Source organism: Ctenocephalides felis, unplaced genomic scaffold, assembly GCF_003426905.1.
Source record: "Ctenocephalides felis isolate EL2017-DRISC unplaced genomic scaffold, ASM342690v1 CF-g0.4_SCAFFOLD_03571, whole genome shotgun sequence".
NCBI classification, from domain to species: Eukaryota; Metazoa; Arthropoda; class Insecta; order Siphonaptera; family Pulicidae; genus Ctenocephalides; species Ctenocephalides felis.
In genome coordinates, this window is record NW_020539725.1 from 21,156,969 (window position 1) to 21,184,163 (window position 27,195).

General features: G+C 28.9%; 1 protein-coding gene across 1 annotated transcript in view; it reads right to left on the reverse strand.

The window, feature by feature from the left end:
- LOC113385236 (dual oxidase maturation factor 1-like) overlaps positions 1–27,195 on the reverse strand; it is a gene marked incomplete at its 3' end in the record, with an annotated part of 124,953 nt that overhangs the window by 12,818 nt on the left and 84,940 nt on the right. The window contains 3 exon segments of the mRNA XM_026623068.1: positions 6,377–6,511; positions 13,202–13,259; positions 15,640–15,819. Of these exon segments, the coding sequence (XP_026478853.1) occupies positions 6,377–6,511; positions 13,202–13,259; positions 15,640–15,819 (373 nt within the window).

Consider the following 27,195-nt stretch of genomic DNA (forward strand, 5'->3'; position numbering starts at 1 on the left):
CCGCGAGTGAAATTATTTTGTTTTTACTTTTCATGTACTGGTTTTAAGCTTTATGTAAGACATGCATAATAAATTCCAATATCAAGGCTATGCTAGATTTGCAAATACTTATTTACGACATTTTCTCAATATGATTTTGATTTTTCTCAATAGTATCAGGCCTAGTACTGGTCAGAACTGGTAAAAGGGATGAATAGTTAGAGGTTTACCATTTCACCCGAAATAAACTTTTTGTCAATTGAAAACTTATCTTTGGTCTACCATTTGATATCACTACAGCATGATATCAGGTTTTCTAAAAAGGGGATTCAAACTCACAATCCTGTCAACACAAGGCAGTGCGCTTAAAAGTACTTGTATGTGAATTAACTAATCATTAAATAAAAAGTGAGAATATGATGTTGAAATGAAAAATATGAAACAAATTTAAATAACTACTGATGATTCTCATTTTTTGGCAATTCGAAAATATTTTTTTCAATACAATTCTACCTAAACTTCTTCGAAAATAGTTTTACTCAATTAAATTTAGTGATTAATCTAGTTGTTACTAAATCACATTGACTTTCTCGCATAATTTACCTCGAATTTCATATCGCATTTTTTTTCTGTTTCTGATCTCATGATCAGCAATAAATTATCTAGCTTATTATTGAAATTCATTAAAAATCCTCAGGCTCCAGCAAAATGTAATTAACTGCAAATAAAGTAATAAAACTAAAAAATAAATAAAAAAAACTAGCAAATGATTGATAAATGGCTAGCAATAAACAACACGTGATTTATACTTGGTAAATCGAGGCTGATGGAAGAACTGTGTGACTCTTGTTCAAGGTTACCGGAATTGATTATTTTAAAAGTGCATCTGACTCGTGCTGGACCTGAATCTAGTTCGATAAAATGTAAATGTTAGGCTTTTGAGTAGTAAATTATGAAATGAAAACAAGTCGCTAATAAGTAATATGTTTGACTACACATTTAGATAGCAGAACGACAGTTAATTACTATACCATTTAAAGTCTTCATTGAAAAGTGCGAACAGTCTCCTTTTTGGGTATTTCGGCTTGAATCGAGACATGAGCATATTCGTCAATCTTTGTCAGATGGTTTTATTTTTTAAGATTTAAAATTATATTGCTTATATTTACTTCTTTGGTTAACATAAACTCATTACATTACATAAATTAACATAAATTACATTACATAATAAACGCAATAAATTTAATTAGGTATGATACATATAAAATGAGAAATCATTTTCCTGGTGTGGAGTGATCTCAAAAATGAGTATTATACATAACGGGACTTTGCAAAACCGAGTTCTTGTAATTTCAAATTTTTGAAATAAAACCCTATAAACGATATCATCAAAAATAAATAACTTTTAATGCAAACTTGCTTAAATTTTTCAACCACGCATGCCGGTGGCTTAGTAATAAGATCAATATCAAATTGCTATATTTTTAGTTTTATTAAGGTGTATTTTCTGAAAATATACTGAACATTGTGAAACTTGAGACTATTTTTTATTTTTTTATAAATTTTATGCATTTGAATATACTCATCAATCCATAACCTTTTTCCAACTTCCATGTCCTCGTCAATCACACCTGATTAAAATAATAATTTTTATTAAAATTCATTTATGGCTCAGTATGAATATATTATGTATTTGTCCTTTATATATTAGTTATTAATTTAATTGTTATTACATCCCCGATAATTTTTATTGTAGACAATAGATCATCATGAAAAATCGCTCGAACTTCTATCAAGATTGTCTTATTCTTGTATATCAAGTCTTCGTGCATATTTATAAATGCAAATTGATAGATGATATTAATTTATTATACAACTTGAATATCTTAGTAGTTAAAAAAAATCGCATAATTTCGAGTATAAAAGAAATGTAATCTAGAGTATTAAAAATAGTTCAATCGTTCAGGTTTAATTTCAATTAGTCTACATTCTAAGCCATATCTTAGCATGTGGTTGATAATTTTATAACTAGTAATTAGAATTACATTAGTGTACATTACTTTGAACGAGATCAAGAATTTTGATTAAGATTCATTATATGCGTGTCAAGCGATATTTATGGAAAGTATTTGTTGATTATATTCAATTAGACGTTGATTAATTGGCTTTCTGAAAATGTTTCTTGAAAATGTATTTATGTAAGTGATTAATTGTTTTCACAAATTAAGTAATTCAGAGTTATTTATGAAAAAATATAAGTTTGGGTATAATAGAAAGTTGAAGAGCTTTTATGGCCTTTTCAACCACAATAAATATACGAGGTCTGTTCAAAAAGTACCGGGAATTTTCGTTTTTTCAAAAAAATATTTATTTATTCGTCTACATTAATGTGGTCCCCTTCAAAGTAGTCCCCCCCAGATATAATACACTTATGCCAGCGTTTTTTCCAATTTTCGAAGCACCCTTGATATTCACTTTTTGATATGTCCTTGAGCACTCTCAGCGATTTTCTTCAATCGAGGAAAACCGCCGTCCTTTCATGGGTCTCTTCAACTTTGGGAATAGGAAAAAGTCACACGGAGCCATATCTGGTGAATTTTTGCACTTTGCAACACTTTATTTCATTTTTTACGCAAAATTTAATACAAATTCTTTGACTTTTCAATTCTTCCATTGTAAAAATCGCCGAGCTCAGAAAAACACGTCGAACCTTAGCGACTACCACAGACAAAATAAACAGTGAATATAGCTGAAAATTTCATCATACTTTAGGGGCATGTATACCAACACAATAAAAAAAAATTTGACAATCAGACACTCCAGACCCGCGAAATTTAATTATTAGTAATTCCGGGTACTTTTTGAACACACCTCGTATACTTGTAATAGATTGCAGTTTAAGGAGAATTTGATTTGAAGTGGGTAAAGTGATATTGATAGTAACTACTTTTTTTGAGAAAAGTAGTACTTAATTTAAGTGAAGAGAATCAAGAATTTGTTACTGGCTAGATTTTCCATAATGCTGCTTTATTCGATTTCAGTATGAAATTTTCAGTGCTATCATAAAATCATTACAAAATTATTCTGTGCATACTACTGTTCATGTGAAGAATTTAAATATAGAAAGCAATGCAGTATGTACTAGATGATTACTTCCTGCTTTCCAGAAATCTTTGAATAATTTCATTACAAGCTACTTCAATATTATTAATGCGCTGCAATGTAATTTGAATAATTTCATTATAAACTTCTTTTATGACTAAGGCGGATTGCATAATATACTCGTGAAAGTGAAATGGTATTTCCACAATTAATTTAGTTATTTAATTTAAGACTGCGTAATAACATACTTTGACTAAAAATTCATTTAAAATAATAGAAAAACACAGAAAATTTAAAACTTGAATGATTGAAGTAACAATGGCATTTCAGGTGCATTTTGGTTCCTATAATAAGTTAGGGACAAACATATTTTTACAACGCACAAGATTAGACAACTCATTTTTTTGTCTAATCATGTTTACTTTGATGAAAGCATCAATTACTCTGAAACTGCTAGACCTGCCTTTCCAAAAATTTCGTCAGTTCTTCATTTCGTCAATACAAATAAAATTCCATGAATCATTCAAATCGGTCGCTAGGTTCTCCAAAAAATTGAATTACCATTTTTGAAACTTTTGCCCCGTATCTTTCAAACGGCTGAATCTGCCTTTGCCAAAAACTAATCACCACGCCTCCTAGTCAATAGGAATTGAATGTTTGTTGAATAATTCAAATTGGTTCATTCGTGTTCTAGAAATCGTCGATGAGAAATTGTATCCACACATACATACACACACGCACACGCGCACACACACACTACATCCATTTTTTCCAAGGTATGCCAAAAACGTTCAAAAACCTTTGAAACGCATAGATATGCAAATTTCATTTCCGATTTTTTTGCAATTACTATAACTTACCCTACGGGAAGTTAAAAATTAGAAATACATATAGGTAGTATCTACGTTAGATAGTATAGTATTAGAAGTATAGTTCTTAACGTTTGGCATCTATTTCAGTAAGAACTGGTAATTTTTCTTACACTTTAATCAGATAATCAGTCGCTGTATACATGGATGCTTCAAACAAATTCTTTCGCTATTTTGATATCATTAATATTATGAGGAAATTGATATTATACTGAACGCCAAAGCTCCTCCTTCAATTAGTGATTAAAGCTATGGGATTTGAACCAGAATATCCAGGTTTGATGCCCAGCTCGGAGAGCCTGATGTCTTGCACTAATAAAATTTCACTTCACTAATAAAAAAATTAGTATTACAGAAATTGTACTAATAAATTTATCACATATAGGTAGGGCAGCCGTTTGGGTTGCTACCTGTAATAAGATCCGTTTAATCCGATTTATTTATAATATGTTCAAATATGTATTATATATGAACTAGCAGTCTAGCACCATATGGGAATAAGCACCTCATATTCAAAATACCCGATAGTTTTTATTGAAATTACCCAAAAGCTATTAAAGAATATGTTTCTGCACCGTATTACACTTATTTATTCCGCCTTCATAATTTTATATGAATAATTTGTAGGTATTAATTCGAGAAAATACATATCGCCGTCACCTGCGTCGTTCTTTAATTTATCATTCGACAGTGAAGCAACAGTAAAGATATGATAAAACTTGTTTTTAGTCGCCGGACAAACAAATTTCGACAGTTTGGTTCGTTAAGGTCATTTTAATATCACGTTTTCTGCTGCTAATGGACAATAACATGCACTACAATAATAAAATCAAAACACAGAACAAGATTTATAGAGTACAAAAAAGCGACAATGGGTTTGTAATGTGTCTAGTATACATATCCAAAATAGGTAAAAAGACAATGGCTTGACTTTCAAGGTCGTCTGACAGTCAACTTAAATAAAAATAGTTTTAACATAGTGTAATAGAGTGATTTTAGAAATGATACTGGTTTTAATCGTATAATTTGATAAAATTCATGACTGAACATATACGTAACGAACACCACTTTTTATTTACACTGATATTTATATCCAGAAATATTTTATTTATAAAGTTAAATTGAAATGGTATGCTCAGAAATGCAGAGTATAACAGTTGCATATCATTTAATTATCAATTGCATTATTGCCTAATCGTTAGCAATTCAGATCCAACTTAATAAAATCATATCATGAAGGTTTTAACTAGATTTTAGTAACGTTAATTTTTTTGAAAAAATCTCAAAATTCTAAATGTTCTAGGGCCTAATCTGTATTTTGAATATTAAACATCTAACTCTGGATATGCATAGGATAAACAAATATTTAAATTGTCTTAAAAAAAATTACATATCATTATTTCTAAACTTTCCTGTATGTACTATTTACGGATAACTTATTAAATTTGTTTACTTATTTTTAAAATTTGTTTTTCTTTCAATATTGAAAATATGAAAAATTAGGGGTCCATGGCAACTTTCATGGGGTCCACGGTAGGGAAAACAAAATTTGGGGGTCCACTAAATAAAAATGGAGGTCCCCAGTATATTTAGAAATGATTTAAACTTTAAATGTTTGTATTGAGCGCGAAGCCAGCCACCCATCAACCTCGCATATCTCAGAAACTATTGAATGCTTCAACTCAAAATTTTTGTCAAATTTTTAGTAAAATGCAGTAACAATGTGGTATTTCAAGTTTCATCAAAATCGAATTATGCATTTTTGAAAACATACAATCTGTTTCAATACCAGTATTGAGAGCGGAGCCAGCCACCCAACAACCTCGCATATCTGAAAAACTAAATGGCCAACTTCAAATTTTGGTCACAAATAATAAAAATAAAAAAATATGAATTGGGCTCCGAATTGAACGCGGCATAATCCGGGCCAAAAATTGATTTTATAAAAACCCGGATCACTTGATGGAAATCCGCGACTGTTCTGGCGAAACTGGTACGTGTGGTCACTTTAATATAGGGGGTCCATAACAAAACAAAAAAAACATTGCAAGGGGCCCATGGCACGAACAAGTTTGGGAACCTATGATCTAAACCCACATTTAAATTAAAAATTAAATTTAGTTAATAATTGAAGTGGCCTATTATTGTATTAGAAATATGCGCATCCGTGGTACTTCTTATGCACTTTCGTATCAATAATATTTGAGATTCAAATTTTTGTTTATGGAATTTTGAATTGCATACTTACTAATCTTGTATCTATTTTATTGATATGATGGATATTTTATAAATATTGGTACACTTCACGAAACCAAAGAGACCAAACAATATGTATGTCTTACAATTAGAAAATTTATGCAAATACCGAGGTGATTCGTTTAAACCAGAAAAATTATTTTAGAACAAATTTGGTGTGTTTCACTTACCAGTCATCGTAACGTTGACGTATCCTAGACCTACGTGGGCTCCAATTCTTGCGGAAATTTTCTCATTGGAAAATGCCCGATATGAAGCAGTTACCTCCGTACACGCCACGTGCCAACCGGCGCCCAACATAGCCACTGAAAAGACATTATTATTAATAAAATTAAAATAATCATAAATTATAAAAATACATCTAATTTTATTTATATAAAATTAAATATATATATAATATTTATATTATATATAATTTTATTTGGCAGAACTGGTAATACCGGGATGGAGGAAATCGATGTGTCATTAGACGAGTTCTTCACTATTGCATTATAACCTTGTAATTTGAATGTTTCTCTTATTACAGTTTACGACTAATTTAATGACAAAAAGTATGATAGATTACTTTTTTGAATAATTATTGAGATATTAATAAATGTCTGTAAAGTCCCATAAATCGTGACGCTAATTATACAACCTGTGATATGTATGTTTTTCAGTATTTTAATGAACTTATTATAGCATTGGAATTAGTGACGCAAATTAAAAATTGTGATTTGATAGACATTGAAATTTATAGGACGAAATTACAAAAATTAAGCATTATCTACTGAGCTATCATATATATCCATATGGATTTCAGTTTACCGAGCATTGATTCCAGTGTAAATTTTTCTTAAAATAATAGTATCTATCAATAAGCTTTCAACATGTTTAAACCAGGCGCAGTTTTTGATAATGTATATATATATATATATATATATATATATATATATATATATATATATTAAAACAACAAGTATAACAACTCTGTGCTCAACTTAATAATTAAGTAAAATTTCTTCCAATCAGTGATGTCCAACTATCAAGTTCAAACTGGCACTAGACAGAAGTAAGTATACAGACAGAAGAAATACTAAATCAAATTGTATAATTGAATAACAATATAAAGCTATTTATTATATTTAAACAATTGATAAAGCTCGTCTTAATCATTCATGAATCCGTAAGTATTTATTTCCTAAGAATTTTGTTTGGTATCTTTTCTGTTAAAGTTCTTCGTGTATCTAATATTCATTGAATTTTTGAGCAAAAAAAATAATTCGGAATGTGTTGTAAAATTTATTAATATGCCTTCGATACCTTATTTACCAATTATTTGGGAGATAATTTTCCAGAAACATCTTCCTTATTTTAATTATGGAAGGGTTAGGCATATTGCTAGAAAGAGAATTTGTTAGGTGGTATTTTACCCGAAGGCTACTTGCTTGAACTTTCCGATGTGTAAATCATCGATTTAATCAAAAAGTATTTGATTTGTATATGAACTACCTGTCTAACACTCTACTTTTTTACCTGTCTAAGTGACAGGAAGGTGTTTGTAACTGCCTACCTGTTAACACGTTTACCTGTCTAATTGTCTACTTGCCTGCCAATCGATTTGCTTACCATTCGACTTGGCTACTCTACACTTTTCTACCTTTCTACCAGTTTACGTGTCCACCTTTTACTTGTCCATCTTCTTTACTCTTCAATCTCTCTATCTCTCTCTATCTTCCTATCTCTCTATCTTCCTATCTCTCTATCTTCCTATCTCTCTATCTTCCTATCTCTCTATCTTCCTATCTCTCTATCTCTCTATCTTCCTATCTCTCTATCTTCCTATCTCTCTATCTTCCTATCTCTCTATCTTCCTATCTTCGTATCTTCGTATCTATCCCTCTACCTCTATCTTCGTATCTATCCCTTTATCTCTATCTTCGTATCTATCCCTTTATCTCTATCTTCGTATCTATCCCTCTATCTTTATCTGCGTATCTATCTCTCTCTATCTGCGTATCTATTTCTCTATCTTCGTATCTATCTCTCTATCTTCGTATCTATCTCTATCTTCCTATCTTTCTATCTGTCTACCTTAAACCATAAACCTAGTAACGAGAACATGCCGCAAATGCTTAAATACTTTCAGTTTCCAAGAAATTTGACTTCCGCCTATTACAAATATTACCTTCTATTGCTTTTAATAAATTCTCTCAATGTTTGCACTACTATTACTTGTGTAGGTACTATTAATCCATTCAATTTAATAGCAATATCTTGTTTCGTTTGAGGTCTAGAACTAAAACTACTATTGAAACTTTTTTTTAGAAATCTTTATGATCACATTGCAAAACTGGCAATAAACAGTTCAATCAAGATCTTGGTATTCTAAAGTAATTCTGGTACGTCTTTATATTGAAGATAAGTCGTTAATGAACGCTCATCAGCATTTTATTGGCGGCAATTTCTTGTACAAAGTGATGTAATTACTGAAACCATACGTTGGCCGTTATCGTATAGAAAAGCGTGTGCTTGTTACTTGACATTAGAATCGCAACCTGGTTACTCGCTAGAACGTGATAGAATATATTAAAATGAGCCGAACGTTGCGCAATTGCGCAAAATACTATTAGGCAACTTATACACTAAATGGACGTTATATTTACGAGCATTATAACTACTTACATGCCCATGCAATGCATTCTTTATTATAATAGATGCAGATAACTGGCGAGATGTCGGCCAGCAGCACAAAATGAATTGAATTGTTTTCTTATGAGCATTTCATTAGTCACAATCGTACCATAAATAATACCTACTATAATGCAATGTTCCAAATGCATGCAAATTGTAATGCTCAATGTTTTGGAATGTGCAAGTATCGACATGAAATACTGTCGGATGAAAATTTAAATTATCAGCCGAACGATATTTATTGATTTGAAATTGGAATTATTTAAATCTTCCAGCACGTCGTATTTGCAGATAATGTGCATTGAATTTGAAAGTAATAATATATAAGAACTTGCAGCAAACACACAGATGCTGCTATTGATATTCGTACATATTATTAGTTGATACTAAAAATAATTTAGCACGTCAATCCACATACATATATGTCTGATATATGCGATTTGATAAAGAGCTACGTTTTACATAAAAAAAAGTTTTAGTGTAGAGACGTCAGTCATATATGTGTGAAGTGTGACATAAAAAATAGTGTTTATGAAGAAATTTTGGCAAAAAGTTTTTTACTTAGATACATTAGGTTTCCTTGATACATTTCTAACTAAATATTCCATTAAAAACAAAATACTAATTTACAAAATTATTATCAAACCAATTTAGACTTACGGCTTACAACTCTGGAGTGCGGCCAGTAAGTCAAATATTACAATTTTTCAGAGATCCCAGAATAAAATTTAAAAACAGATTGCAAACGTCCCAAATTATGTGCGAATAACAACCATCGAAGAAGAGATTAAGCAGTATTGCACCAAATACAAGAACCGACTAACTCACCAATTGCCGAATGATCTGCTCAGGCCACTACCACCTAAGCAACTCAAAAAACAAACTCTTGCAATAAAATACTATAGAAAATTAATTGAATGTATGTATTAAATGAATATTGATTAACGCCAATTTATAAGAAAAATTACAGGTATCGCAAAAAATCAAAAAGATTTTATATTATCTTACATTTCAGGACATTCTAATATACTTGGAAATATTTTATTCTAACAAACGTAATTATTTTTGAAGTCTGTTGAAAACTTTCAAATCATCCAGCTCAAATGTTTCGACTTGTAATACTTTGGTATATAATGGGCTTATATTTAAATACTATTTTTCTGCCATATTTCCAAGAAAACGAATAAACTGATCTGAAAACAAAAATTATGTCTAGAACCCACTTAATTTTAGGCAAAATAGTGATTCGATACATACATATTCAAAATATTCGAATCTGTTATTAATCTGAAAAATGTGTTATTTTTGGTAGGATGTTTTCACCAAATGTTTGTTACTACATTTTGCGGTTTACTACCATTATTTAAAAATTTAGTAGAAGTAGAAAGAAGAAAATACTCTAGATAGAAAAGTAGAATCAGAAGCTAAAATTATGTACTAATTAAAATGTAATTAAAAATTCCTTAAAAATTGGCTTCGCTCTTTGGAAATTGTTCAAATCATCATTTCCACAAAGATTGAATAGGTAGGGTATACTATATGAAAATTATTTCAAAAAACACCGTTCCTATAAATTAGTGTATAATTAAATAATATTCAAATAAATATATATATATTTAATATACCTATATAAAAGATAAATCACCAATACTTATCAATATTCATAAATAAGCGCATATCTCTATAGATATAGATAAACAAGTATGAGACGTATCAAAATATATTATTCTGATATGCCATTTTGAATATATTTATTTTTTATTTATTTTCAGGTGGCAAAGTAATGCAATATTATTGAATGATTGAACCGTATGCGTTTAAAATAATTAACGTGTACGCGAGATGTAAACGCGGAATTATGTTCAATGTCATGACATCCATTAAAGCAATTTCAAATTATTCCGCTCAATGTTTGCACTGAATAACCCGAGGTGTTCTTTGAAAAATCCAGCATAGGTCGAAGACCGTCCTTGTTTGAAGCATCGCCGAATATAGTCAGACAGACATTGAATACGAACATGGAACATGGAACATGTCTGAGTACTCGAAATTGTTGAATTCTTAAAAGTGACGCGTTATTATGAATTCGTGATACCAGAGTATTACGAAGACATTTTATTAAATTTTCAGTAAACCTTGTCCATGGCATTCTTCTGGAGATCGACAGCCGTCACAGCGATCAGTCACGATCGTCTTAAAACATTGGGAATTGGGAATTATGGAGAAAACGGATGTATATTGCATTTTACAATTTGAAACTTTGTATGTTGGATAGAAGGTGAAGATTATTTCAATTTGCACCATCATGAACTAAGTTTATGGACTTCATTGTGTTCCGGCTATACTAGATATCAATAATCTACTTGTTTGTCAAGGCAAATTGCAGAAAGTTCAAATTTTTACAAATTTGAAAAAAAAATAAGATTTACAACTATAGATTTAACTGGCTGACCCAGCAAACATTATTTTACCATGAAAATTATTTGTAAATAATTTCTAGAGAATCCAAAAACTGTTGTTTTAAACATTTCAAAAAAGTTAATATTTTGAGTTTCTTGTATTCTTTTTGCATATAATTAAAATTACTTACTATAATAAATAATATTTATCTAAAACATCCTAATAAATTTAATCGAACATTATCTATCAAAATCATTTAACGTAGGAGCGACATGCAAAAGTTTCATATTAAATTACGTTTTTACAAAAAAATCAAGTTTTTAAGTGGTTTTGAAATAATATCTCACCTTTCCCACAATCTCTGGATTAGCATGAATTTTTCAAGACTAAGACTGGCCAAATCGGTTCAGCCGTTTTTGAGTTTCAGCATACCTAACATTTTGTCGAGCTCTATTTTTATATATAAGATAAGTGATACTTAAAAATTATTCTATATTATTGTCTTGAGTATCAAGTCCGACATACCCAGACAAAAGACCTAGTCTCGGATGCCTAAACGCATTTCCTTCGCTGTACAAAAAAACATACAAACTTGATGCGTCGAGATATCGAAAATTTATTCTAATATTTTGATTTACAAGCATGTATATTAACGAAAAGCAATTTTCACATCATGGAAACTGATCATAAAATTTTCTTTCATGAAAACTGATCTCTGAAAAAATCCGCCCTCAGAATGTTCTGCTTATGTTTCATATTCGAAGTAGTGAATTGGTTCATTTTACATTGTTTGAAGATTTAGTTCATGCAATTTTTTAAATTATATTTTTCTAAGTAAATCTGTAACAATGCCAATGTAACGGACTAAAAGAAATTAAATTTGATTACGTACAATTGCACGCTCTTGATTACATATTAATTACTGTGGGATCAAGAACTTTTCAATGAACCTGAATAAATTCATATATATATATATATATATATATATATATATATATATATATATATCGTAAAAAGCGAGTCGCCAGTAAATAATAAAATATTGCTAACTGCAAAAAAAAAATTACTTTGCCAAAATGACCTCACAGCATTCATATAGATTTATAGCTTACGATAGCAATAATCTCATACAATTTCAATTTAATTGCTAAGAAATACTATTTTATTTTAGAATTTCTTGTTATGCTTATAAAAATATTCAACTTCTTTCATTTCAGAACCTCTGAAGCGTTTAAATAACGATAACATTATGGAAAACAAACGATCATATAATTTAATATTTGTAATTTCCGTAGAAGTTGGTAATAATATTTAAATCGTATTCAGTCAACCAGTGTGAAAACACATTTCGATACGCATTCAGCTTCTTTATATTTCAAATAAATTAATAATTTAATAAAGTGTTTATTAATTTTACATAATTATAATGCCATATAATTCACCAAAACCATAAAAAATTGCCTAAGTTGACGACATGTTTTGTAAATTGCTAATTGGTTAAAAATTTAGCTAAAATTTAAACATTATTTTACTGTACAAAAACAATATATCATATAAAGGAAAATGAATACCAAGTCCAAGTAGAATGAAAGGTAATATTGAGAAAGATTTGCTAACATTATGAACATACATTAATAAATCTACGACAATAAAATAGACAACCATGGGGGTACCCTTGAATAAAAATAATTAAATAGGTAAGTCAATCATTGATTTACTCTATAAAAATATCTAGCAGAAAGTGATTGTTGCTCAGAATACAAACGAAATGTACAGCAAACCAATTTTATTTGAACCAACTAATCACCAACTAATTTCATTTAAACTTTTGAGCGACTAATTCATTTTAGTTTGTGATAGTAGTTTAGATATGATTTTGAATTAATTAATTCAAAATAAATGTTAATATAGTGATTACTTACCTAAAATAACGCAGCCAACAAATAAACTTAAGGTGACGGTAACAAACGTGGTGAATCTCTGAAACAAAATTAGTCATCGATAAATGCGTTACTCATTTATATTATAATTTATGTGAAATATGATGTCAACATCTATTGTTAATGCTCCACTGATTAATAAGTTCAAAGCAATAAATTAAATATTATATAGTATCGAGAATTATTATACAGCTTTTCAATTAATTTAAATTATCATATCAAAATGGAAACACTTCATTACATCGATTTTTGATCATTTTACTTGAATATTTGAATCCAATGTCATTCTTCTGCCTAATTTAAAAGAGATAGCAAATTATAAAAATCACTCGAATCATACCATACTTTTAATTACATTTCAATTAGTATTTAATAATAATTTGAAAATGAGCATCTATGCATATAACAAATGTCTCTAATAAGTCAGTGTGGAACTTCAATGAGCAACGAATTGGAGTAAATATAAGCAGGAAAAAATGACAAAATATGCACAAATTTTGTTGGTTAAATAAAAAATATTACTAATTGTGAAAAATGGAAAATATATACTAATATTTTTGAATAAAAGATAATATCTAAGAAAACGGATAATGATGAATAAAATACATGTGGGAGAAGTACGGACAAAATGACATGGTTTTTTATTTTTTTAATGACATTTAATTGATAATTATCTTCTTTTTATTGTTCATGGCTTGTTTCAACAGTCAGAATCCATTTTAATCTATAATCTATAAGTCGAAAGTAGATCATTTAATTTTATTAATATTGTATTTATTTAATGATAACATAACCAGTGTCAATCGTTTTTGCTCATCTTAGGTTTATTGATTACCAGAAACACTAACAGACTGTTAAATAAGTAGGAACCATAATAACATTTATTCAGAAAAAATGCAAGCAATTACAAAAATTGATATAGCCTATATTGTATGAACAAAATGACAAACTAATACGCAGTTCACAAACAAACCATTTGGTAAATTTTTGGGACATCAGGACATGAAACATGAGCCGAAAGAAAACAAGTCATACATCATAAATAGCCTCATAACGGGGTCGGGCTCATAACGGGGCAAAAAGTCTTTCCAACAAATTAGAAACCCTTCTTTTTATAGATGGATTCCTTGATTTGGTTTTAGAAGTAGTAATAGTAAAAGTTGAAAGCTAATCATCTATTACAAGTTTCAATTTTGGGTTTCCGTGGCTTCGAATGACTACTGTAGCATTTGCAAAATAATGGCATTTTGTTCATAACATGTCATTTTGCAAAAAAAAAAAAATAAAAAATAGAAAATAAAAATCTCATCAAGCACCTGGTAATAGTAATAAAATTAATCAAAATCTCTAGTACTGGCATAAGTTCAATAATTTTAGTAGTAATAATTATAAATAACAATGAATAAGTCCCCAAAAAATATGAGAAAACTAAAACTTTTGAAGGCACTTTTGAACTGATTTTCGACAAGACTGTGACAATAAAGCTCAACATCTGACATGATTATTATTATAGCTCTTCGTGGTATGCAAGTCGCGAAAACGTTATTAAAACTAGCCATATTCTAAAAAGGACCATTGTGTCATTTTGTCCATATATACCATTTTTCAGTACTTCCTTTACTTCAAGCCATAAATCGTAATTTTTTATTTGAGATGATGAATCGCACATAAGTCATTTAATAAAATAGATTAAAAAATTTAAATAAAACACGTTCATGGAAAATGCAATGCTTGAACATTGCAAGAAGAAAGCGTGTACCAACGATTTTTTTTTTATATTATTTTCATTGGCCTCGCTTACTCGAGCATTTAGCCACCTACAACATATTTTAATTTCATTACAATATTTCAATTTCAATACAATCTTCATGTTCATACTATTTTTCTTATATAAATCCTATTCTTCTTCCTATTTTATATATTCTATCCTATTCTATGTACTCTTCAACGTAATTTCATTCTTCTTATTCCTTCTTTTATATCTTCTATCTTCTTACGTCTTCATTACTTCCATTACTTCCATTACTTCTTTCATTACTTCTATTCAATTTAATTTTTATTCTCAAACCTTTTTATATACGATTAAACTATTTTTAACATTATTTCAAACTATTTTTAACTTTATTTCAAACTATTTTGTTCAATGCAGCCTTTGTTGGCAAACACTGATCTACAATTGTATTGCAATATTTTCAATTCCTGTGTCATTCCTGTCATTTCGGATTAGTTAGGTTTATCTGATCTCTTTCCATCCGATTAATTATGGCCATTAGCACTGTACCAACGATTAATATTACGAGTTACACCACTCTTCAGAACAATGGTACAAGGCTCGGCGCGCAATAAATATGAACCTTGACCACTAAAAATATCAAAGAAATATGCTTATATATGTATATAAATTAACTATTATTACTGACCTGTTTTCGTACGCCAGGGAAGACGAGCAAGAAAGCGAGGTAGAGCGTGCCGAACAAAACGCACGCGGCCACCGTGTGGACATCTCCCGTGACCGGGGTGCGGTTGTTGAAGCCATACAGCGTGGGACCGCCGTCGCTGCGGAATGCGTCGAACCAGCCCCTCATGTCAGGGGCCGCTGGCTGAAACAATCATAAGAAACAATTTAGTTTCTATCATAAAGAAGTCAAATCATTGAAATATTAAATTCATGATAATTTTCATTAGGCATTTAAATCTATGCAGTATTTATTTACTCTACGATATGGGTTTCCCAAACTCTTGTGCCGTGGATGTTTTTTGCTTCGTGATGGACCTCCCTATTTACTATTGATGTGGATATTATTTTTTTCATCAGTTTGAAATTAAAACCGGAAGAAAATTTACTCATACAAATACTCCATTTAACTTTAAAAGGAAATTAATTTTAAATGAGTTTTTGAAGTCAACGGGAAAGGCCATTGATTAAAGAAAATAGATTTTTTTCTATTCTCTATTTTATTTACAACTGTCCAAGTTAAGGACATTTAGTAAATTTGGGGAATTTACAATTGTCAGTCGTAAAGGGATATTGTATACTATATTGATATGTTTTAGTATTAACAATATTTTAATGATAATGATATGATGATAACTATTCACTTATAAATATATTTATAAATATATTTATAAATAATATATTTCATAAATTTTATAAATATATTTATAAATAATATATTTCATAATTTTTTCTGATAAAGATTGAATTAACTTAGTTATTATTTAGAAGAATACTTCTAAATAATAACTAAGTTAATTCAATCTATCAGAAAAATTTATGACTTAGATCAAGTGGCGCTTTTTTCTAATCTACGTCGATAGTTCTCTGTTAATTAAGGAGTTGACTGGGTGACTGATGAGCTTGTTCCTATATTTGTGTGTTGTTTTTGTTATTACAACTTTTATGGTAGGTGTGTTTGTGTCAAGATGAATCAGCCAGTTCGAGATATAAAACAAACATTCGTTCTGAAATTTCTGTATAATTTCTATATTAGTCTTATGAGCACCTACGTCACAATAGTATTTCATAGCACCAAATTGGTTTGAATAAAGTTTTATACAAAAGCAGCTTATTGTACGAGCTTAATCTGGATTTGGTTATAAAGCTTTTTGGTTTTTATCTCAAGCTGTTGCCTCTTTTTTATGTAGATTCGACAATTAAGTTTTCTATCGAGGTATATGTCGAGATATTTCATGGTCTTCTTGAGGTACTTTAGTGTTTCTTATTAACTTGATGTGTTGTGATCCAGTACCGTGGACCCCCAAATTTATTTTTCGATGCAATGAATGGCTTGAAGTTTGTCATGGACCCCTTGCGGTTCATGTGGACCACTTTGAAAATCTCTGCTCTAGGCCAACATTGCACTATAGGAAAAGTGAATTCATAAGCAAAGTGCGAATAAAATTCGTCCAATGTAGATTCCGCAATACGGCGCAGTCAATTCCGCAAATATTTGTTAACCTTTTATGATATATTTCGCAATTATAATAAGCATATACAAACACTCACAGATGATGTGTTTATATTATTATGTGGGTTGGGTAACTCCGAAGTTAATTATATCCCATGATATGATTGATTCCATTTTAGAAATTATATTCGAGCGGAAATAACTTCGACAATAAGTCAAAAGTGTTCTTAACTAAATCCTGAATTTTAGAATGTATTTAGAGAAGCCATATAAGACTTATTCTCAGAGTTATATCAGCTCAAATATAACTTAATTCAGAACCTGAATTTGTACAAGTATAATATTATTTTTATATTTATACAAATACATGCTTAACTGTGTCGTTTCAACTATACATTCAATTTTAGAGCCATCATAATTTACAAAAGCTTTTTGCTTTTTGCTTTTTTTAGCTTTTCAATTTACAGAACACCATTTGCATCTGATCGTTATAAATAAATGAAATTACAAAAATGTATTATTAAACATATTATTGAGTAATATGTTTTCTATTGACCTTAGTTTAATTTTGATTACCATTTTGGTAATCATGAATTTTGGCATACCATTTGTGATTTGCATAAAATAATAATTTTCCTAATAATATCTATAAAATACTCGAATACGAATTTCAAATAATGTGATTTGACAAATCCTAATTTAATAATAACAATTACTATTTTGTTAATTAACTATTATCACTATATACAATATTACTATAATCACAACAATATGAGAAATGTAAGTTTACAGCAGCATGGCAATTGGCAATAACGAATATCAGATTTAATTTTACAAAATTTCATTCTCGCTTATTGTTAAAAAAAAATATCCATGTGATGCTTTGTTCGTTTTCGAAGCTATTTTCGAAAATTCGATAAACTTATAATGAAACAAAATGAGGGGAGAATAGAATGTTCATTTCAAGTAGTTAAAAATCTTGTGTCATCAATGTTAGAAAATAAATACATAATTTATTTATATACATATCATATTAATTAATTCGAAAATTAAGAATCATTCGCACACGTGACATTATATTGATTAATGGAAATTTGTCTATTATTTTAATTATTACTACTACGTTAAGTTATACAAAGGAAACATACTTCCTCTGGTTACATTCATCATCGTATAATGACGCTAACTACTTTCTATGTACATTAAATTCAAAAGCAGATTTCGATCTAATTTAAATGAGAATGATGCCAGCCAAAATTATATATAGAGAAAGTCAAAATATAATTAATGATAAATGATTATGTAATATCAGTAATATTTCTACGATTTATTGCTTTAAGCGCCAGATGTGGTCCACCTGCAGCACCATCAGGTTATGGACAAGAACTTCAATGTTAATTCATGGTAAAAGTTTAAAAATCTTTAAAGTATGAATAATAATGATAATGATTTCTACACTTCCTGTAAAAAATAAATAATAAATAGCTCTGTATTATTTTGAATATTTTAACGTGATTGCTTGTTTGGCATGGCGAAATTTATATCCCTCTCGGGAGACTTTAGAAAGTAGTGATACATGTAATAGTTGGGATATAAAACACCACGATTAATTAAATTCAGAAAATAATGATCGAACATATTAACTAAATTAATTTTAAATTTGCCCTAATTGGTCAAAATCTTGACCTCTATTGATTAACATATGCCTGAGTATCTTTGGATATAGTAGTTTATGTTCACATTATAATTCGAAATAAATGAAAAAAAAAACGTTTAATTTTAATCAGATAATTATTAAAAGATTTATTGACATTGAGAAAAAGCATATTTAGTTAAACGTTAATAAAGACAAATATTGCATTCTTTCTGTGAATACTCACTTTGTCAATTCTAATCTTTTGTTTGTGGCAAAACCGGACTGTCTAAATTAATGTAATTTTAAATTTATTAAAAATATCAATGTAAAAACAAAAACGTATGCAAATATACTTTGATATGCTATAAATTTATAAGTTTAACTATATATTTTTGAGTTTAAAACCATGTCGCTCATGTCAGACTGTCTTAGTGAGTTATTGGTATGACCCAAGAATAAGTAAGTCCATTCACGTGCTTTTATTGAATACGTGTTGATGAATTTCATTTTCTGAAGAGAGATTTCACATTATTCAGATGTCGCAAAAATCAAAACTTTCACCATGTATGTATATACAGTATTCTTTGCAGTTGATCAGCAGCAATTCAATTACAAAGCATATAATAAGCGTTGGTGACTCGATCAATAATCATTTTTATATCTTGTACTGAAAATACGATAATTATTTCCTGCACGACATCAAACAAGGTTCTTGGCTTACTTGCGGTTAATTATAATAGCTTATGTATCAATAGATACTGCTCTATTATTGGAATTTCGATTCAAATATTTATTGTTGGCATTAGCATATTTGTTACACAGATATTTTATGGTTCAATTTATTGCTATAAATTTTATTGCAAATATAATAAAATATTTGTATTATATACACAGATATATATATATATATATATATATATATATGTTTGTAAATACATACACATATGTGTATAAAAGCAGTTTTAAATGAATACTCAAAATATGCAAGATCAGTTCACAGATAAGTTTCGTTTTCACGTTATTGGTAATCGATTTGAATAAATTTAAATGCTGTTAATACAGTAAGTAAAATTGAATTTAATTATCGATTAAATAAAACCTACATAATTAAATTAAAATTTCGCTAAGCTTTTCGCTTATATTTTTTGTTTGATGGCCATATCTCTAACCATATAAAGAATCTTAAGAGCGCATTGTCATGCAACTGGCTTATATTCAATAAAATTTCTCACTTTTTACTTTCTGTTTCCGCATCAAAAACATATATGTATGTATATACATAACTATCAACAATACTCGTAAACGATAATGTATTTTTTGTTACGATAGAACTGTTATTAATTATTATAAATTAATTGAATAATCGACCTCTAGTTATGTGTATCTATTTAATGTTTATGGCATCATATGCTTAAAATAATATTTTTGATATCATTAGCCACAATTAATGAAGAATAAAAATATATAGCATGCATATAATCTTTAGTTGAATATTTTCGAAATTTTATTTTAACCGAAAAAACTAATTTATATAAGTGCCATGAAAGTATCAATTTATATATTTTTAACGAATGTTAATGAATAAATTTATAATGACTATAATGTGTCCTAATATACCATTACTTTATCCTTTATGTTTACAAAAATTTAATGCAATTTCAATTTATATGCAAATTTAAATCGACTTATCGATCGTGCAAATTTATAAATTAAACAAGAAATAGAGAAAAATTCAGCAGTTGATGTAGACTTAATTCTATTTAAACGATACATAAAAAATTCCAAAATAAAATAAACTAGTGGGTGTATGGTATCGTGCCTCAAGGAAAATTGCTGGAACTTCCCGTACCGTAACGAAATGTTCGAGAAATAATAAATGTTTTCAAATATATTATTATAAATAATACTGTAACATTGTCTAATATTTATAAGAATTATATAAACTGAAATGCATAGTTAAAAATATTTGATTAAAGTATATTAGAACTTAAGTCAGAATTACAATTAAAATTTGAATTATTTTCGATATATAAAAAAAAAGTTTTTAAAAAAAATTTTAAAAAACAAAAAATTTTTTTAAAAGCATTTTGTTAAAACAAGTAGAAAGGTTTTTGAATCATTCAAATCAGATGCTCCGATCTCTCAAAACCCCGATTTCTATTTTCTGCACTCCTTGCTCTGTATCTCGGAAACGGCTGGACCTGCCTATATATTAAAAATCAATATATTTATGTATCCATAATATTATAATCCAAAATGAAAGCAAGGCAGGTCACAACTTTGGATGTTATGAACTTCGTTGGTTCTTCAGGAAATATAAAATAATTTTTTACTAAAAAAGATACATAAAATTGAAGATAAACCCAACTTGCGTTACCAAACTCATATTATTGCGGACATTGCCCTGAAACCATTTCCTATGGGCAAAAGACACCCGAGATTGTGTAAAAATACCTATGCGTAAACTCTTTAGCCAAATTCATAAGTGCTGGTCTTTAATTTTTTATCAAAGCGCTGTATATTTTTTTAAATTTCTGATACTTTATTTCCTGACTTGAATCTTCGTTAATTATATCGTTAGCTTTATTTCAAAGCAGCAATGTCTGTATTACGATATAGATGATATAATAAGCATATGATAATGACGCTAGTAAATTTAATTTAAATATGCCACGCTACATGATCACAAATTGCTGTTACCTCAATTCACGTTGAGTCCTTGAAGATTTTCTTCATAAAGATTTATTACGGTTTTGACGGAAGTGTGCATCACATACGAACTAGTGACATTTAAAGAATGAATTTAGGTCGACAGGAGGAGGCGATACGAGAATTATGCCTCTAATAGGATCGTTATTAAATGTTTTTTGCCTTATCATAATTGTTCAAGAATTTCTTGAAGTACTTATAATTTACGATTACGATTTTGTTCTTTAAACAGTATTGCTTTCCAGGTTTTTCAAATTGTAAAATGTTCGTTTAATTCTCTTGATTGACCCCATAGGCTCGTGTAACTTTCATGTCACATTGAAATTTTTTTATATTTTACAAATAGTTATGGAATTTTTTGATTCTCTACTATATTTGCAACTGTCCAGTTAAGCACAAGTAAATTTGTTGATTTATAATTGTCAGCCGTAATAGGGACATTGTATAATGACATGTTGAAAAAACAAGTCAATAGTTGTTTTTCCATCCGATATAAATAAAATAAACGATATTTTATTGATAATAATATAAACTTAACTACTTTCTTATAAATCATTTCTTATGAATAATTAAGTTATTAACTTCCCGTAGAGTAGTTATAGTAATGGGCCGAAAATGGAAAATGAAGATTTTTGCATTTCTCGACGTTTTGAAGGTTTCTGAACATTTTGGCATACCTTAGAAAAAATGGGTGTGTGTGTATGTATGTATGGATACAATTTTTTGTCCACGTTTTCGGGCGCACGGATCAACCTATTTGAATGGTTCAAAAAATATTCGTTTCCTATATGACGGGGAGTAGGGGTGATTAGTTTTTGGCATAGGCAGGTTCAGTAGTTACGGAAATGAAGAGCAAAGAGTGCAGAAAGTAGAAATCGAGTTTTTGGGAGAACGGAGCATCCAATTTGAATGATCTAAAAAACATTCAATTAGTAATGATTGGGAGAACTGATTATTAGTTTTTGGCAAATTCAGGTACAGCCATTTCGAAGATACAAAGCTAAATGTGCAAAAAAAGTTAACGGGAAGTTAATAAATAATCGAGTTAGAACTCAATATATCACAAAAAAATTGTATGTTAAAATAATCGACCAATGAAAGGTTAAGACAGAAAATGATATAAATACAAAAATATTTGAGATTATATAAAATAGCAAAAAAATAAATGTTAATATTAATAATTGTTATAAATATATTATTATAAATAAATAATGTCCATATCAAAGGATCATTCATTGAGGATTGCAGAAGATTAATATGCCTTATGCAAAATACTGAATAATTTTATATATGATATATTTCATATATCCTATTCCATCAAACAAAAGAATTCAATATAGCGCATAAATCTTTAGATCTTTAACATAAAACTAAACCGGTCTATATAAAAACAGATTAATTAACTAAATTAGCATTAATTAATCCAACACAAAAGTATAATAATACAGTTCGTTTTATAATAATCAATTTCAGAAGCTGTAATTAGTTTAGCATTATGCTTCCTAGAGACCTTCATCTCACTCTTAATGACAGTGATACTTTCAGTTTGTGTGACTAAGTGTATGATATTATTTTGCAACTGCATTTATTACAATTTTTGTACAAGTTTAAAATCTAACGTAGTTAATTTGTTGGGATTGTCCATGAGTGAGTGGTTATAGAGATGGGATTTGAATCAGAGACTCGAGGCATTTAAAAATATGGAGAGCATTATATTTCTAGTAAATGAAATGGTCCTTATTTAATTCATAGCTAGTACAAAAAATGTAATAATAAAATTGATCGCATTCAGAGAGGGCGGTTGTCATCTATAAAAAAAAGTAGTCAGTTAAAGAAAATTATCACAAATGCTCATAGAACCCTTAAGGTCTGGTCATTGTTCAATAACAATAATAAAAGTTAATTATGTAATAAAATTACGATATTTATGTTACACTTTGTTCAAGACATCAAAATTAATGTATATATATAATCATGTAATATTTATATTTTATGTAAAATATTTAATCCAACTCCCCATGTAAATTTATGAAAAATTTGTTTTCATATAAAAAATAATGTAAAGTGTGAAGTCAAAAATAATTAAACAGCAAAAAATTCTAATGTTTTCACAGGTCACCGAACAAATTTGTCCCGAACGAGCAAAACTTGCAAAATAAATTTTTTTTTCACAGGTCACCGAACATATTTGTTATGAACGAACATTGTATTGTCAACGTTAATGGCGAGCATGTGTTTTTTAGCAAAAATATCATGCACTAGTTTATTACGACACATTTATTTTTTCTTGATGGTCACGTAACAATTTATAGCAAAGGTCATCAACGTGCTAATGAACTACAACCATAACCATAACAATTCTATATTTAAAACTGTTACTATTTTCAGTTTTGGTATTGATGTTGTTTAGTATTCCTAATATTGCAATTCTTCAGTCTTAAAAAAATTATTGAAATATAAAATGAAATTATTGAAATATAAATATAAAATTGTCACAAGTTTAAGTTTAAGTTTACGTCATACGAGAATGGTAAAATGGTTTGTACAATAAATTCAAAATTAGACTATCACTTTCCAATAAATAGTATTTACAGCATTTACACTATTTCAGAAATATTTTCTATTTTTAAATAAATTTTATTCCTTATTAACCCTATCCTCAAATTAATATTAATACAATTAAATTTAATTACCGATACTGATCAGCCAATATATATGTATCAATTTTGTATCAATTCAAAACTGATTAATTAATTCATATTAATAATTTTAATGAATACATTTCCATGAATGGTAAGAAATGTGACTTTTTAACACCTAAAGCAACCGATGGTACTCTAGCTTAAAAATTGTCAATTTAATAATTGAATTATTTTTAATGACGAGAAAAGCAGAGCAATGATTCATCAGATACTCAAAGTTGCATATAAAAATCGGGGTTTCGCAAAATCGATACTAGATAGTTCATTTTCCTTCAAATGTCCATGAACATGACGAAACTTATGCAGAAAACGTTGTGTAAAGTCTATTTAAAGCTGTTTAATGTTAAATGCAACATATTACAAAATAAAACAAAAACTAGACATTCGCTTTATCAAGTGTGAATTTATTTGAACAGATATTGCTGTGAAGCAGATTGATTGATATGATATGTCGATATTTAATTGAACAGGCTCAACTTATTTGGACTAATCTTAAAATATAATAAAAAATGCAGATAATTAACCAAATAATTTAGATATGGATAATCGTAATAAACTCAAATTTGAAGTCTATATTCAGTTTATATTCAGAAATATAAATTTTTCATAAATGTTTTATTATATCACGTTCGAATAATGTCTGCCAATGCGCCTAATTTATTGAAGCAATAATCTATTTTATAAGCAGAATACGGATTGATTTGAAATATTCTTGTAAATTTAAATTGCAACCAAATGTATGAAATAAGTATCATGGTAAGACAAGAAAAACGTGTCTAATGCATCTATTTCTTATAAAAGTAAGGTTGATAGTAAACAATTTTAGACTTAGAAACTGCACTTAAGATATCTCTGACTTATTTATTTATCTCTGACTAAGAAAGTAAAATCTCCTACATGAAGATACTCTGATAATTAATCCTAAACAATATTAAAGTTCTTTAAATTGAATCACATACTATTATCAGCAGATTTTTGCGGTTGTTCAAAAGTGGTACCACTAGTTTCGCGTGACTTCGCGCAGGGATATTAAATTTTTAGTAAAACTGGAATAAATTCACGTATAGAGAATATGAAATTCCATAACAGATAATCTCATTGGATAAACATATAAAATATATCATTAATATAATACAAGGCAACAACCGATTGTACTTTGAACACGTACCTACGTGACCAGCATTGAAGAACAGAAATATACCTGACGTGCAGCACGGTATCGTTTTCATGAAGGATACGTTTCTTGGCCAAGATTTAAAACGGCATTCGTCTTATTTAAGAACATTATCTGCATTTGGATTAATATCTAGTATTATTAACTATCTAGCTGATCATCAAAATAATCGTAAATCCATAGTCTTAATAACGTACAACGATAGTCCAAGGTTGAACAGAAATCTCACGACTTGAAACAATCTTGAAATAGTGAGGAAGAGAATTCGAATAGTTTAATACACTCGACTTATAATGCCTTTTCATGGGACAAATGATTACGAAACATTATGAACTTTTTGATATAGCTCTACTAAAATATTGTAATTTGTCATGTTTGAGGCTTTCCTTCAAATACTGAAAATCTGACATAACAAAAATGTTAGCAAAACCCATAGTCTACTGAAATTTTCTTAACTTGAGAATCTTTTTCAAATCATTGTGTTAAGTCTGACCATCTCTACACACTGATCTTATTTATTCATTAACTCTAATTACATTCTTGTTCTCTATATAGGATCTCTATATTCACTACCCTGTCATTCTACATTAAATTGTCATAATCCACCCGCAATATCCTAATATAGATCCCAATACTACCATTCATACCAACATTCATACCAACATTCATACTAGTGCCATCTATTCACAGCTAGCAATTAAAAACAAAACAGAAACTAGTTGGTTTGGTATTTAGCCTTGAGGCAAGTTACATGAACTTCCCGAAATGTGTAAATAATCGACTTAATAAAAAAAAATGTAAATAATATACTTCATTAATCCTACTTTTAAAAAAAACGATAATAATTTTAGCAAACTTTGACGAATTTTTAAAATTAAACTACTTGTCGTTAGGCCGTAATATTACAGTAAGTTCTATAAGACCATGATGTATATCGCCAAAAAAAATTTCCATGAAAATCGGCTTAAATTTTTTTTTCAACAGTTAATTACAAGAAAACGGCTCGGTAGATTTTCACCTAAAATTAATCAGTATCATTCCCAACTACTATCTTTCGAACAGTTTTTGATATTTTTTAAAATCGGTTCGGTAGGATGAGCTTAAATGTCGACAAAAATTTAACACTTTTTTTCAACAGTTAATTACAAGAAAACGGCTCGGTAATTTTCACCTAAAATTAATCAGTATCATTCCCAACTAATATCTTTCGAACAGTTTTTGATATTTTAAAATCGGTTCGGTAGGATGAGCTTAAATGTCGACGAAAATTTAACACTTTTTTTCAACAGTTAATTACAAGAAAACGGCTCGTAGATTTTCACCTAAAATTAATCAGTATCATTCCCAACTAATATCTTTCGAACAGTTTTTGATATTTTAAAATCGGTTCGGTAGGATGAGCTTAAATGTCGACGAAAATTTAACACTTTTTTTCAACAGTTAATTACAAGAAAACGGCTCGGTAGATTTTCACCTAAAATTAATCAGTATCATTCCCAACTAATATCTTTCGAACAGTTTTTGATATTTTAAAATCGGTTCGGTAGGATGAGCTTAAATGTCGACAAAATTTAACACTTTTTTTCAACAGTTAATTACAAGAAAACGGCTCGGTAGATTTTCACCTAAAATTAATCAGTATCATTCCAACTAATATCTTTCGAACAGTTTTTGATTTTTTAAAATCGTTCGGTAGGATGAGCTTAAATGTGGACGAAAAGTTTTCTTCAAATTACAAAGAAACGGCTTGGCAGATCGTTGCACAAAACTGACAAACGATAGTCCTCACCGAAATACATCAAATGGCTTTTAAATTTCTAAAATCGGTTCAGGCGTTTTTGAGAAAA